The sequence below is a fragment of the Trichomycterus rosablanca genome, chromosome 8 (assembly GCF_030014385.1).
Source record: "Trichomycterus rosablanca isolate fTriRos1 chromosome 8, fTriRos1.hap1, whole genome shotgun sequence".
In the NCBI taxonomy this organism is placed as follows: Eukaryota; Metazoa; Chordata; class Actinopteri; order Siluriformes; family Trichomycteridae; genus Trichomycterus; species Trichomycterus rosablanca.
The window spans coordinates 16138474-16154688 of record NC_085995.1 but is presented as its reverse complement, the minus strand read 5'-3'; the positions used below and the strand labels follow the sequence as shown (position 1 = coordinate 16154688).

General features: G+C 38.5%; 1 protein-coding gene across 3 annotated transcripts in view; it reads left to right on the top strand.

Annotated features, from left to right (window-relative positions):
• rnf130 (ring finger protein 130) overlaps positions 1-16215 on the top strand; it is a 125886-nt gene that overhangs the window by 70757 nt on the left and 38914 nt on the right. For all 3 annotated transcript variants that reach the window (XR_010013496.1, XM_063000527.1, XM_063000526.1), the window contains exon 6: positions 10178-10260. Coding sequence is in view for 2 of the 3 variants with exons in the window: in XM_063000527.1 (XP_062856597.1) it covers positions 10178-10260 (83 nt within the window). In the remaining variant the exon portion in view is untranslated. The remainder of the gene's footprint in view (positions 1-10177; positions 10261-16215) is intronic.

Here is a 16215-nt window from a genome sequence, read left to right as displayed (position 1 = left end):
AGCTTAGCCCTGCCCCTCAATTCACACCTAGGCCTCTAACAATAGACACCTGAAACCACTTTAACCAATTAGCAAAACACAGATTAATGCAGCAACAGACTAGTTTAGTTTCTTACAAATAGTTAAATTCTAGCACAGTTAAGCAAGTTAATAGTCAAAGTTACAAAGATAGATTCTAAAACAAGTTACAGCAAAGAATATGCTTCAACCAGAAGCCTACCTTACTCAGGAATACAAATGAACACAATGGAAGTTACAAGCACTGCATTTAAATAAAATTAAATAAATAAAACAATACATTTTTACAGCTTTTTGCTGGCATTGACTGATGGTTTCTAGTACACACACACACACACACACACACACGACCTGTAGTGATGTGCTGAGTGAAAGAAACTCCATTAGAAACCTGACACTGCCCAACAGACAGTCACCTTGAACAGGCTAAGAACACTGTACACCACAAAGTGATAGAAATAGCCGGCAAAGAAGATTCCTGAAAATCTCTTAAGTACAGGAATATCATCAAAACAGCAGTCAGAGCATTCATCACTCAGTTGTTTTAATTATTCAATAATTGGATGGATGATAGTCTTGGTTAAGTGTTAGTTAACATTGCAACATGATACAACAATTCATGTTTTAGTGCTTCAACAGCTAGTTTATGTTAACATTGCATTTTAGAAATTGTGTTATTATGAAATTAAAGACTAAACAGTTACAAAACAATGACAGATGTGATGTAACGGAAGTAAACATGCTCCTTTTTTAAAATGTCCTGATTTTTTAAAATATGTTGCAGCCATAAACATTAGAAAAATCACACAAAAAAGCAATTAAATTTAGTTTGTTTAGTTTACAGCATGAAAATGATTTTCAACACACTTATGTTCATTTTCATTTAAATTTTTCTTACTTTCCCAACTCTTGGAATTGGGATTGTGTTTTCTGTGTTAAATCTGGCCACACATCACTATAGATTTAGTTTTTTTAAATAAAGGTACCATGATGAATCACTCAGCAATTGGTTTAATGAGTTAGGAAATTACAGATCATACGCTTTAGTCTTTTGAGACCATAAATCACACCAATGATGGCCTTAGGTATTTTCCCACCACCATTAATTTGTCACGCACCTGTAAGCACATAGTAACTTCTAAACTGTCGAATACTTTTAATAACATATCCTTTCCTGTTCCAGCACGAAGCCCTGTGCAGAAAAGTTAGGTCCATAGAGACAGGGTTTGATGAGTCTGAGGTAACTCCAGTGACCTTTACAGAGCCTTCAGAACCAAAATATTAGAATGAGAAAATATGACATAGTAAGCAGATTTTCTGTCTAAAAGAACAGCAAATCTTCATTGATTGTTGTCTGCCCAGAAAGCTTCCAAACTATAATGCAAGCACAAAATGACTAGAATCACCTTGTTTTTTAATTTATTTTATATATGTTAATTTAATTTAAATGTTAACTTTCATTATTATAAACACAGTTAGCTTTGTTAAACATTTAATTGGTTTCATTGATAATGGCTTTTCATTCATAATATGGTTTCAATTAACTTTTTATCATCTACTAGTATTTTGTAACTGAGTAGCTACTGTATATTCAGTAATTAGGGTAGGTGACTGATTTAGGAGAAAATTGATGCAACAAGGCAGAAATACCCTAAACAGAGCGCCAATCCATTGCAGGACTTTGGCCATTTATCTCACTTAGACAGCCAATCATGTAGACATTGAAATTTTTCTTCCTTTTTTTCTTGGCAGACCAACAAGCATCTGGTGTATTTCCACATTTAGATAGACATGTAATACATAATACATGTGTATGGTCTTTACAAACAAAAGTAACACTACATGTACTTTTTTAGTGGTGTAACAGGTCACAGATAAACTGAACAAAACATGAAATATTTTGGGTTCATACTGTCTGCAATGAAATAAAAGTAATAAAAGTAAATGTAAGAAGCACTGATTTTTCATTTGCAATTTCCATAGTGTCCCATTTTTTCTGATTTGGAGTTAGTATTTTAGTAAAGCATCTTGAATGTTGTTTTTATTTAAGACCATGGGCAAAAGTTTCATGCTTTTAAGTTTTTTCCAAGTATTAATAAATGAAAAGCAAAGTTAAATGTCTTTTTTTATGTTGATTCGAAAAACTATCCAATCCATGACCAATAATCCAATAAACGATTCGATCTGTGACACCTGTGATCTGTTTCACCCCTGCTTTTTATATACTGTATCACAGTTTAAATTTCGCTGGTCTCGAAGTGCAATAGATGCTTTTATGTGCCAGTGATTGAGGCATGCTTTTATGTGCCATTGATTGAGGGATGCTGTGCAGACTGCTGTGGTTATAAAAAAGGTAGTGGTTATATGATAGACCATGAAAGTTAATACAGAGTGTGTTTTAAAGGTTTTTAGCTTTAGCAGAATTTTAGGTATGTTAATAAGATATCTACGATAAATTATTAATTTGTTTGTTTCCTTAATAAGGTAATGTAATGTGCACTGGTGACGCCATTAATCCAGTGGCACTAGAAATAAGTGCCTCACATAGTCTTACAGTGCTGTAAAAAAGTATTTTTTTGCTAATTTGTCACATTTAAATGTTTAAAATATTGTAACTAATTTTAATATAAGTTAAAGAGAACACAAGTAAACAAAAATAATAAAAATGCAAACTGTTGACTCATCAGTCCACAAAATATCCCAAAAATCTTGGGAGCTCAGTTAGATGTCTCCTGACAAATACAAGACAAGCCTTTGTCTTGCTCAGCAATGGTTTGCACTTTTTCGCTCAGCGTCTTTTTTATTGTGGGATCATGTAAGGCAACCTTAACTGAGACAAACCTTTTTTCAAACCTTTTTACCTCCTGGGTGAGTCTTTAGTGTGTTCTTGGTAAAGTTTGCCTGGCAGGCCACTCCTGGGAAGGTTCACCATTCAGTTTGTGGACAATGGCTCTCACTGTGGTTCAGTGGAGTTCAGAGCTTCCACAATGGCTTTGCAACCTTGTGAACTTGATTCGTTTGCCCAGCAAGTAAATGTGGTCTGTGAAATCCGGTACCTCCTGAGCAGTGGCGGCTGCTGGTCTTTCAAAGAGGGGAAGCTCATTGTCGGCTTACATCATAAAATTTGTCAATTTATTTATATATAAATGTATAAATTCTCCCCTTTGTTAGTTTTCAAGAAAATGGCATGAAATGGGTTGTAGTTTGTCTTCCGACTTCACTCGCAAAATCCGCGATGGTACTGAAGCTCCCAGCGACAGCTGTCAATCAAAACGGGATTCAGCCTTTTGACTGATCCTCCAATCATCTTGCAGAAGCTCAGCGTCCAGACCCGCCCACAGCCCCATTCACCCCCAGAGACGCTCAGCGTCTGGGGGCGGGACAAAATCGTGGCATTTATCCAATGACCGGCGAGTTTCGAAGTCCCGCCCATGCAGCCCCATAGAAGCAAAGAGACGCTCAGCGTCTGCGGGTAAATGCATTGACGCTCCGGGAATGTATGAGTTAAGTTAACAAAATCGAGTCGATTTGTGATAAGTAGCTGATTCTGAACGAACTCGTCTTCAAGATGAACGTGTTCTAACGCATTTGTAGTCAATGAAATGTTAACACAACTGTACATATTTGACCATTTAATTTTTGACATTTTAGGGGAAGCTGAGCTTCCCTTGCAGTGTTAGAGAAATCGCCACTGCTCCTGAGCATTTTAACTCAAGTCTCATCCACTTATAAGAACCAATGTCTAGGTGGTGTCTCTGACTTGAACTTAAGTGCCTTCTTCTTCACTTCCTCTTTGTACAGATTGGCAACAATGGGTAAAACTAGGGAACCCATAGCACATGCTTTTGTGTATAGTATTGCCCCCTGTATGTGAAGTAGGTGGACTAAAGACACAGTTCCAGGAGCAAACATAATTGGTCAGTTTTAAGGGTGGTCCTCCTACTCAGTGTGGTGTTAGAATTTTGTGGATAAGGTAAAGGCCGTCATTATAGAGATGGATAAAACAATAGTCTTGTATGACGTTACATAATTCACAGGTGTTCTGGTTGTTAAGGCAGTGGAGGTAGTCTGTCCAATATTTTAAAACAGCATTCTAAAAAGGATATAAGCTTTTTTGGTTCAATTAGGTACCCTACCCCTACATGTCAATTTACTCAGAAGTCCCTATAAATTTATCACACAGCTGTTGCCAGACAGCCCATTCTATAACACAACAAGGATTACATTCCTAATTCCATCCTCTACATGATGGGTATTGTTCTTCCTTTCCAATAATGTGTTTTAATATTGTGATAAATGTGACCTTGTTAATTTTTTCCCAATATATAATGCGTCTTGCTGCTTTGTGGCAAAATAGTGTATAGGAGCTTCTAATGCATTTCTAAAGTGTTATAAGATATTGAATTCTCATCTAACATGTAAAGACTTAAAGACACAAGAGCTAAACTTACACTATACAGCCAAAGGTTTGTGGGCACCAAGGTTGCACATTTAGGCTACTTATTTTTACTGTTATTAGTTGGCGGTCATTTACCCGACTAGCATATAGCCCCTCTTATTAAGCTCCCATCAGCGGCCTAAAATGCCTGTACATCAATGTTGTTAAAAGCTGCATTCTGTGTGGACTACATCAGTCATTTATTGCAGGGGTTTTCAACCTTTTTGGACATGCGGCCCCCTTCGTGTGCCAACCGTGAACTTGCACACGCCCCCCTCCCCTTCGTCAACCATCGCACAGAAATCATTGAGAAAGCTTCAGACAAGCTAAAAGAACGTAATCAATGTTGTGCACATTATATAATTTTGCTGATTGAAAATATTATTTTAAAAAGATAATACAGTCCGACCCCATCTGAGCCGATTCTATCAGCACATTATATAAATTTGTGGTTCACTTTGGTAAATCATAAGCGGTTCTTGCTTTTTGATGTAGATGAGAGCAGAAAACGTTACTTCACAGAGCATAGACTAAAGTTCATCAATTACTAAGTTGGTTAGTTCGGGATCATCTGCTCTGACTGAAAACGTTTAGCTCCACAGGCAGAACGACTCTGACTCTGTGGTAATACTCAGTATAATTAAGCCTGAGCTTTTTAAGGTAAGAGAGTCAAAATGTTCTGTAGTAGTTGGTGTTTATTTACAACCGCAACATTCATTATAACAGTAAACACGGAGAGATGACTGAGAAAAGAAACTTACGCTGCGCTTAAAATGAATTGACTCCTGAGTCACTTATAATCTATACTGTGAACAGAGCGTCTCTCTTAAAGACACAAACACGTCCTATAACAGCGGTCGTTGCTTTTGTCACCGGTTATCCTCGCTGATAGCTCTATTTTGAAGGTTTTTTTCAGACGGAACTGAATAACATTAAACGTGCGTGTGAGCGTGGTCAGTTAGAATAATGAAATATGTCTCCCGTGGGTGAAAAATGAATTGCTTTAGTTTTAGAAGTAAAAAAATCTCGTAATTCCATCGCCCCCCGGTCAGGCACTCACAGGTTGAAAACCCCTGATTTATTGAGAGCAGGCAGAGAAAAGAGAGTCGCATATCGCCCCCAACAAGATAAATGGAAACATGCTTAAATGGTTTGTGTACTTTCTGGGTCTGACAGAAATGATGTAATAGGCCACCTCTGCTTTAGCAGGCAGCCTTTTATATACTAAGAGATATTCAATCTCACACTAACATCTTGAATCAGTTTGTCTTCAGGCAGGGTGTCCGCGGATCCTTAAAAAGTCTTAAATTCGTTTATCTTAAAAAAAGGCCTTAATTTGTCTTAAAAAGTCTTAAATTCATCTGCCACTGGTCCTAAAAATGCCACTGAGTGTAAATATAATTTTGGTTTTATTTTCGCGGATTGTATCCACTGATGGTCTGTAACGCTTTACTTAGTAACGCGTTACTCTAATCTGACCACATTTTTCAGTAACGAGTAATCTAACGCGTTACTATTTCCAATCCAGTAATTAGATTAAAGTTACTTATCCAAGTTACTGTGCGTTACTATTTTTGTCATTTTCCTTAGTGAAAAGATATTTTTGCTTTCTTCTTGGCAGGGGCGGAGCCAGGGGGTGGCCAGTGGTTGCCATGGCCACCATAAAGTAATCTTCGGCCACCCCTCTGGCCCCCCCACCACCGCTTTGCCGGCAATTTTTTTGCGGAAGCATTTCTGCACGCAGGAGCAGCGCACCTCAGATGAGTAGTTCTTCACCAAAACAGTGCAGTAATACACTCAACATAAATGTCAACCACCAACACAATTACAGAAGTAGTACTATTTAGTAGTATTCGTGGCGCGCTACGAGTAAAAGTGCCAGCTGACTCTGCGCATTCCAGTGTTGCCAGATTATCCGCCAAATTGGGCGGATTTTGTTGGAAAACAATTTAATAGCAGGTAAATAACACTTCTATTTAAAAGAAAATCTTCCGTTTTAAGAAGCTCCAGCATTGTAGAAGGCTATTAAAAGTAAAGTCAATTTTCAATGCTGATTTAGCGTAATAGTGTTGGTCAGTCTGGATCATATTCTTGAAAGAAAATTTAAATTTGTTTTCCATGCATTCACACTAGCATGTTCTGGGATTCAATTGAGTCTCATCAGTATGAAAATAAAATACTTCAGGAAATACCGCGGTATACGATATTACCGCGGCGGCCGGGGGGGGGGGGGATGGTTGGTTTGATTGTGTCGCGGACAAACTTTACAGTGTACACACTTGAGTGTAATTACAATATTTCAATGTTTTATTATAAAAAGATTTAACAATCTGAACGTCAAACATTGCTTATCTTATCTGATCTATAATAAATACGCATAAGTATAAATGCATGTGTATCAACTACACTTTAACACAAACATTAACACATAACATTTTGGCATTGTAATCTCTCTCTGCCCACACAAAACAGAATAATAGCAGGCTACACACTTCAATATATTTCAAAAGTTAACTGCTTAGTTTATAGTTACAGATATTTCTTAAAAGTGTATGAACGTGTACGATTAGTTATGCCTGTAATCCAGAATTAAGGTCTATACCGTAACAAAAAATATGAATGTAAATGTTCATGTTGCGATGACGGTGATGTAAAGTAATGTTAAAATAATTCAAAGTCCAAACATTTGAGTGGTTAACGAGAACGCTACTTTAAATGTCACACAAGCTCAGTGCAAAACACGAGCACAGAAACGGTACAAATCCGATCTATTCCCTACACACTCGCTCCCTACGCCCTATAGTGCGCTTAACTTTCTTAAAGGGCCAGACAATATATTTTATAATTCAAATTACACGACAGGTGAGACATTCTTTTTTCTTAATATAGCGCTATTATTTAGGAAAAAATAGTTCTTACATAGGCAGGAAAATCTATGGCAGACAAGAGTCAGAACAGCGGATTGGGCGTAACGTTATTATTACTGTTTGCTCCTTTTTCTCAACACTTGTGCTCGATTTACACTGAAGATATATTTAGTAAATAAGTACATGTCCGCGCATGCACGCGCTTGTGTTCATTTCCGGTTGAACTGATAAAAAATTTTGATTTTGAAAAATTAAAAGACGAGCCGTTTTTCAGTTTCTGCTTGTTAGCTCACAGCTAATGCTAGCCAGTGTGGCTCTTCACTCGTCTCTCTGTGTTATCACCAGTAAGCACCACACAGCCAATCAGCGAGCTCCAACCGCCTACCCCTCCCTCACTGTGGATGCGCGCATGTCCTAAAGTCTCAGTTTTCAAGGTAAACCTGAAGCAGAAATTCGGCGCTTCACATTTAAAAAATACCGTCACCATTTTTTAATACCGTCACCATTTTTGAATACCGCGGTATACGGTAATATCGTCATACCGCCCAACCCTACTGTGGAGTGCCTGCCCGTGCCGCGGAGAAAATAGTTGGCTCAAAGAGCTCGTTTGCGACCGACAGCTAGTGTGTGTGACTGCGATCTGCCAGTCTGTATTCATGTGTGACCCGTCCCCCGAAGAGACAGTGGGTGTTAGTCATGAGTCGTTCGTGAACGATTCGATTCTATTAAACGGCTCTTTAAAATGAACGAAATGAACCGAGTCGCGCCTCTGGGAGCCGTTAGGTGTATTTTTTTTAATAGTTTTGCGCAGTTCTTATCGACTGTAATCCACCCATTCAGCTTCCATCAGTAGAGGGAATTAATCAGTCATAATGAGTCATAATAAAGAGCGAGCGAGAGACACGCGCACACGCACACACACACACACACACACACACAGAGCCGTAGCGTAGCTACAGATAGAACATGCAGAAATTTTACATTTACATTTTCGGCATTTTAGCAGACGCTTTTATCCAAAGCGACTTACAGTATTGTGACAGTATACAGTCTGAGCAATTGAGGGTTAAGGGTCTTGCTCACGGGCCCAACAGTGGCAGCCTGGCAGTGGTGGGGCTTGAACCGGCAACCTTTCGGTTACTAGTCCAGTACATTAACCGCTAGGCTACAACTGCCCCAGAAATAAGCAATGCTCTTAGTATAATGACAAATAATTAAGAAATATACTTGTTTAATTATGCTAACATGTAACAGGACAGATTATTCCCGAGCTGAGAAATCGAGTGAAGTCAGAGAACGTGTTTTTTTGAATGCAAACTTGCCCTAAATGCTGCAATTTAATTATTTTTGTGTTTCTAATTGTTTTTTTTTTTAGCTTGAAATGTAAGCCCAGTTTGGCTACAAGTTATACAGCAGAGCGTTCGAAACTTTTATGCAGTCTCCTCAGCACTTGGCGACCCCGCTCTGTAACTTTACGTGGTCTACCACTTCGGGGCCTGAGTTCCTGTCGTTCCCAATCCCACTTTGTTATACCACTGACAGTTGACTGTGGAATATTTAGTAGTGAGGAAATTTCATGACTGGACTTGTTGCGCAAGTGGCATCCTATCATGGTACCACGCTGGAATTCACTGAGCTCCTGAGAGCGACCCATGCTTTCACAAATTTTTGTAAAAGCAGTTTGCATGCCTAGGTGCTTGGTTTTATACACCTGTGGCCATGGAAGTAATTGAAACACCTGAATTCAATGATTTGGATCGGTTAGTGAATACTTTTGGCAATATACTGTAGTGTATGTATTTGAAAAATTAGAGAAAACTGAGACCCCGTTTTCAGTGTACAGACGGTTCTGGTTCATACAAAATATAAGTATAAATGGTTTTGGTTTATACAAAACTGTTCATTTAAGTTTAAATCATTAAATATTGGTTAAACAGAAAATACAGCTTTTTGCATGCTTACAATGAAGTCTGTAAACATAATGTTCATGTGTGCTTTTTGCTGCATTGTTACTGCGACAGTGGTCTTAATTTTTGTCTCAGAGTGGTATTAAAAAGTCTTCAATTTAATTTCCCAATACCTGCAGATACCCTGTCAGGGTTGCCCACTTGTTGGTTTTGTTTTTAGATTTGAGCTGGCCATTTCACTCTTTCTGAAATGTTTCACCAAACACTTTGCTGCTCCATTTGCTTTGACATTCTATGTATTTATTTTTTAGTTTGTGAATTACCACTAGTTGTAATGCATGGGCAACACTGGATTGAAGATATCCCATGTCTTTCTTCCAACAACTTCAGGGGGGCTGCTACATTAGCTGCATTGTTATGCAATGCCTTGATTTTTACTTGCAGGAATTTTGTGTGTGCGAGTGTGTGTAATAATGAAAACATGTAATAATAAAGACAGTTATATTCCTAATTTTGTGTTAAGCTAAACACTTTTCATTTGTAGTCGCCAAGTCCGTGTTGAATGGCGCCAACCAGCAACTGGAAACATAAACGACTGACATCAAGTAAAATTGAGGACAACCATTTGAACGGAAGCATGGTAGAAAAATAAAAAATGAACATTAATACAATGTTTTTAAAAATGTGTTGGTTTAAAATATTTGTTGACGTCATTGATTACATCGACCAGTTGCAGCAGCCCTAGTGTAGATTATTATTCCAGTTTTATTCCAGTTGTTTTGATAATGAGATGTCTTACAAGCCCATGGTTTGGTGTCATAGTAGGAAAAAAGCAACATCACTGGAACACAAGCCATATTCCAGTTTGGCGCCATTGTTTAGCCGTGGACTAGTTTGCTACTAGCTGTAGTTAACTGCCTCTATGTGATTGTTTATTTATTTTTCAGGAAACAGAACCTGATTTTAATCATTGTGCTGTGTGCATTGAAGGCTACCAGCTGAACGACATTGTTCGTGTTTTGCCTTGCAAGTAAGTGGATTTGTTTATGTATTTTTGTAATGATTTAAGTTTGGGTTGTGTAGGGTAAAATAACTTGGGTTTACTTACAATTAGTCTAATGTATCTTAAATGTACAGTTAGGCCCAGAAATATTTGGACAGTGACACAGTCTGCATGATTTGGGCTCTGCATGCCACCACATTGGATTTGAAATGAAACAACTGAGATGCAATTGAAGTGTAGACTTTCATGTTTAATTCAAGGGGTTAAACAAAAATATCCTATGAAACGTTTAGGAATTGCAACCATTCTTCTACAAAGCCTCCTCATTTCAGGGGCTCAAAAGTAATTGGACAAATTAACTTTACCATAAATAAAATGTTCATTTTTAATACTTTGTTGAGAATCTTTTGCAGGCAATGACTGCCTGAAGTCTGGAACCCATGGACATCACCAAAAGCTGGGTTTCCTCCTTTGTGGTGCTTTGCCAGGCCTTTACTGCAGCTGTCTTCAGTTGTTGCTTGTTTGTGGGTCTTTCTGCCTTAAGTTTTGTCTTAAGCAAGTGAAATGCATGCTTGATCGGGTTAAGATCTGGTGATTGACTCAGCCATTGCAGAATATTCCACTTCTTTGCCTTAAAAAACTCCTGGGTTGCTTTCGCAGTACGTTTTGGGTCATTGTCCATCTGTACTGTGAAGCGCAGTCCAATCAACCTTGCTGCATTTGGTTGAATCTGAGCAGAAAGTATACCCCTGTACACTTCAGAATTCATCCGGCTGCTTCCGTCTTCTGTCACATCATCAATAAACACTAGTGACCCAGTGCCATTGGAAGCCATGCATGCCCATGCCATCACACTGCCTCCACCATGTTTTACAGAGGATGTGGTGTGCTTTGGATCATGAGCCGTTCCAAGCCTTCTCCATACTTTATTCTTCCCATCATTCTGGTACAGGTTAATCTTAGTTTCATGTGTCCAAAGAATGCTGTTCCAGAACTGGGCTGGCTTCTTTAGATGTTTTTTGGCAAAGTCTAATGTGGCCTTTCTATTTTTGAGTCTGATTAATGGTTTGCACCTTGTGGTGAACCCTCTGTATTTGCTCTCATGAAGTCTTCTCTTTATGGTAGACTTACATACTGATAAACCTACCTCCTGTAGAGTGTTCTTCACTTGGGTGGATGTTGTGAAGGGGTTTTTCTTCACCATGGAAAGGATTCTGCGATCATCCACCACTGTTGTCTTTCCTGGACTTCCAGGCCTTTTTGAGTCCCCGAGCTCACCAGTGCGCTCTTTTTTCCCCCCAGAATGTACCGAACTGTTGATTTTGCCACTCCTAACATTTCCGCTATCTCTGTGCTGGATTTCTTCTTTTTTTTTTAGCCTAATGATGGTCTGTTTCACTTCCATTGAGAGCTCCTTTGACCGCATATTGTGGGTTCACAGCAACAGCTTCCAAATGCAAATGCCACACCTGGAATCAACTCCAGACCTTTTACCTGCTTAAATGATGATGGATTAATAAGGGAATAGTCCATGCAGCCCATGAAATAGCTTTTGAGATAATTGTCCAATTACTTTTGGTCCCTTGAAAAAGAGGCAGCTACATATTAAAGAGCTGTACTTCCTAAACCCTACCTCCAATTAGGATGTGAATACCTCGAATTAAAGCTGAGAGTCTGCACTTTAAGCCCATATTGATTATATAACTGTATCTTGGATATTTTTTGGTAAACAGCTAAAATGCCAAAACCTGTGTCACTGTCCAAATATTTCTGGGCCTAACTGTAGCTGTCACTTTTTGAACCTTTCTGGACCTTGTTTGGTTATTTTTCGCACTGCTTTTAGTGACCTTTATGTCTCTCATCCACTCTCCGTCTCACACACACGCACACAAACAAGTCAAGTCAACTTTATTTATATAGCGCTTTTTACAATAGACATTGTCTCAAAGCAACTTTACAAAATCCAGGACCAACAGATACAAGAATCCCTGTTGAGCAAGCCGAGGGCGACTGTGGCAAGGAAAAACTCCCTGAAAATTACAGGAAGAAACCTTGAGAGGAACCAGACTCAGCAGGGCCCATCCTTCTTGGGTGGTCTGGAGGATACTTTAAATAAATACACGATTTACACAAAGCATACAAACACAGAATTAAATGATCTAAAAGTTATAACTGGTAATAAATACAGTAGATAAATAAATAATAATAGAGTTGTTATTCGCTCTAGTCTTCAATGAAGTCTGTAGTGAGTTCTTGTCATTCTTGGTGCAATTACTCCAGACCCGTCACATCCGGCAGGAGCAGCATAGTTGTCACGGCAGTCTCGACTTTAATCCTTAACCTCGGCGGGTAAACAGGTTTCCATCAGAATGCCTTTGGAGTAAAACAACAAAGAATGTAGTTAATAATGTACAATGCTAGTTAAGTAAAACAGTTTTACAGAGAGTTTTAGACTCCGGCAGCCCTAATTATTACAGCAGAACTAAAAGGGAGAGCGAGCAGGTAACAAGGTTATGAAGGCTTTCACAGGACATCAGCGCCCACCTCTCCTACCCAAACCGGAGTGATTGGACAAGAGAGGCAGAACGACAGCAACCCAACATCCCTGATCACCACAAGTTTCTATGACCAAGAACCCCCAAGCTCTGTGCCTTTGTCTATACTAATCAAAAGCCTGAGAAAATAAATATGTTTTCAGTCTAGACTTAAACATTGAGACTGTGTCCGAATCCCGAATAGAGGCAGGAAGATTATTCCAAAGTTGTGGAGCTTTGTAAGAAAATGCTCTTCCACCAGCTGTGGTCTTTTTAATTTTAGGAACTATAAGTAACCCTGCATCTTGTGAACAAAGTGGACGCGCTGGGCTGTAGTGATTAATAAGTTCACTCAGATACTGTGGAGCCAGACCATGTAGCGCTTTATAGGTTAGTAAAAGTATTTTGTAATCAATGCGGAATTTAACTGGCAGCCAGTGTAGGGATGATAGAACAGGACTAATATGATCAAATTTTTTAGTTCTAGTTAGCACTCGAGCTGCTGCATTTTGAACTAACTGGAGTTTGTTTATGGATCTACCAGAGCATCCAGTTAGAAGAGCATTACAATAATCTAACCGAGAAGTTATAAACGCATGGATCAGTTTTTCGGCGTTATTTTAGAGATATTACGCAAATGATAGAAAGCAACTCTAGTAATATTATTAATGTGTGTATCAAAGGAAAGATCTGAATCTAGTGTGACACCCAAGTTTTTTACATCTTGGCTGGGAGTAACAGAGAAAGTGTTTAGGTTTAGCACCAGGTTAGACAACTTGTCTCTTGCAGCTTTAGAGCCAACAAGTAAAACCTCAGTTTTATCTGAATTAAGTAAAATAAAATTACACGACATCCAGTTTTTTATGTCGTTTACACAATCTTCTATCTTACTGATTGTGTCAGTATCATTTGGTTTGGCTGATATATACAGCTGTGTGTCATCTGCATAGCAGTGAAATTTTATGCCATGTTTATGAATAATTTCACCTAGTGGAAGCATATAGAGTGTAAATAATAGTGGTCCCAGTACCGACCCCTGTGGAACACCACACTTTACTTTTGTAGTTTCCGAGCATTTATTATTTACATAAACAAATTGCGAGCGGTCAGTCAGATATGATTGAAACCAAGAGAGTGCGAGTCCTTTAACACCTACTGTATTTTCTAGCCTATCCAGTAAAATGTTATGATTGACCGTATCAAACGCTGCGCTAAGATCTAATAGAACAAGAAAAGAGACACATCCATTATCAGAAGACATTAACAACTCGTTAACTACTCTAATTAATGCGGTTTCGGTACTATGATTGGGTCTAAATCCTGATTGAAATTTTTCATGAATACAATTTTCATTCAAATAAGAACATAATTGTTTGGAAACGACTTTTTCGAATATTTTAGAGACAAAAGGAAGGTTTGAAATTGGCCTATAATTAGATAAAACATGTGGATCAAGATTAGGTTTTTTAATCAGGGGTTTAATAACGGCACTTTTAAACAATTTAGGTACATACCCAAGGCTAAGGGATGCATTAATTAATGTAAGCAGGGGCTCTACAATAGCTTGGAGTAAATCTTTAAGTAAACGAGTTGGAACAGGATTGAGTATACACGATGATGACTTAGATGATTTAATCAACACAGTTAGTTCATTTTGGGAGATTGGATTAAAGGAATTTAGTTGGATTAACTCGTTACTATTATCACCAATGCTGCTCAGAGTGAGTCCATACTTAACATTGGCAAGTGACACACTTTGACTCTGAAGTCGTATTTTTTCTATCTTGTCATTAAAGAATTTTAAAAAATCATCGCTGGTACAGTCAGGTGGTATATGAGATTCAGTTTCATTGACGTTTTTAGTTAATTTCGAAAAGGAATCTAGGAATGTTTTTATTTTTCTCTATTAGGGACGAATAATATAAAGATTTAGCTTTTATAAGTGCATGTTTATACTCAGTTAGAGCATCTTTCCAAGCAATCTTATACACCTCCAGTGTAGTGTGACGCCACTTGCGTTCTAATTTCCGTGCTGCTTGTTTAAGTGCGCATGTGTGGTCATTGTACCAAGGAGCAAGTTTTTTCTCCCTAATCAGTTTAGTTTTGAGTGTGGCTACGTTATCTAAGGTTGTGCGCAGTACGGTCTCTAGGTGTTGAGTTGCCTGATCTAGTTCTTTAGGTTCTGATGCTGGTATTTTTGGTAATTCTGGTAGGCAGTTTATGAACACTGCTGCAGTTGCAGATGTAATAGTACGCTTACATTTAAAACGATGTGGTTGCTGTATATTATTGGACAGGGACACTTCATAAATTAGTAGGGAGTGGTCAGAAATTAAGTCATTCTGTGGTACAATTTCCAGGTTGTCTATGTTTATACCATAAGTAAGTATTAAATCTAAGGTATGTTTACAGCGGTGAGTGGGTCCTGTTACATTTTGGGTAAAGCCTAGAGATTCTAAAATAGAATCAATTTTGAGTGGATTACACTTATCCTCATAATGAATATTAAAGTCACCAACAATTAAAGCTTTTTTAGTTGATAAGACTAATTTAGAAAAAAAATCGGCAAATTCGTTAAGAAATTCTGAGTAAGGACCAGGGGGTCTATAAACAGTAACCAGTTTAAACATACTAGTTTTATCAGATGAAAATTTATTGGTTATGTCAGAGATAAGAACTTCAAACAAGTTTGTTAGGGGAGATGATTTTACAGTAAGACCTATGTCTTTATCATAAATTGAGGCTATTCCTCCACCACGACCGCTAAGACGTGGCTTATGTTCATAACTGTAACCCGGAGGAGATGCTTCATTTAAACTTAGATACTCATCAGGTCTAGCCCAGGTCTCGGTTAACCAAAGTGCACTAAGACAATTATCTGTAATTATTTCATTTACAATTACTGTTTTGCATGCAAGTGACCTGATATTTAGAAGTCCTAACTTTAGTTTAGCCTTACTATGGTTTTCATGATGCTCATTTAGATTAATTTTAATTAAGTTATGATGACATACTTTTTGATTTTGTTTTGGCTTACACCTGCCACGGTAAACAGACACAGTCTCAATGGTTTGTGACCTAAGGATTCCGGGTGACTTCCGATGGTGACTCGCAGACAGTCGGTTAGGCCTGTTTGTCTGCTGCGTGGTCTTGACTCTGGATAGTCATTTAACACTATCTGCCGCTACACTAACGGGGTGGTAAAGCCTGTCACCTATGATGCAAGAAATGCGAGCAGCACCCTCCCACGTGGGGTGGACACCATCCCGCTTCAAAAGACCAGGCCTTCCCTCAAAAGTGGACCAGTTATCTACAAAATCAATGCAGTTTTCTGAGCACCATTTAGACATCCAGCGGTTCAGCGACAACAACCTGCTGTAGGTTTCGCCACTGGGTCGAATCGGTAAGGGGCCAGAGCACACTACTGCCTCAGACATCGACCTAGCTA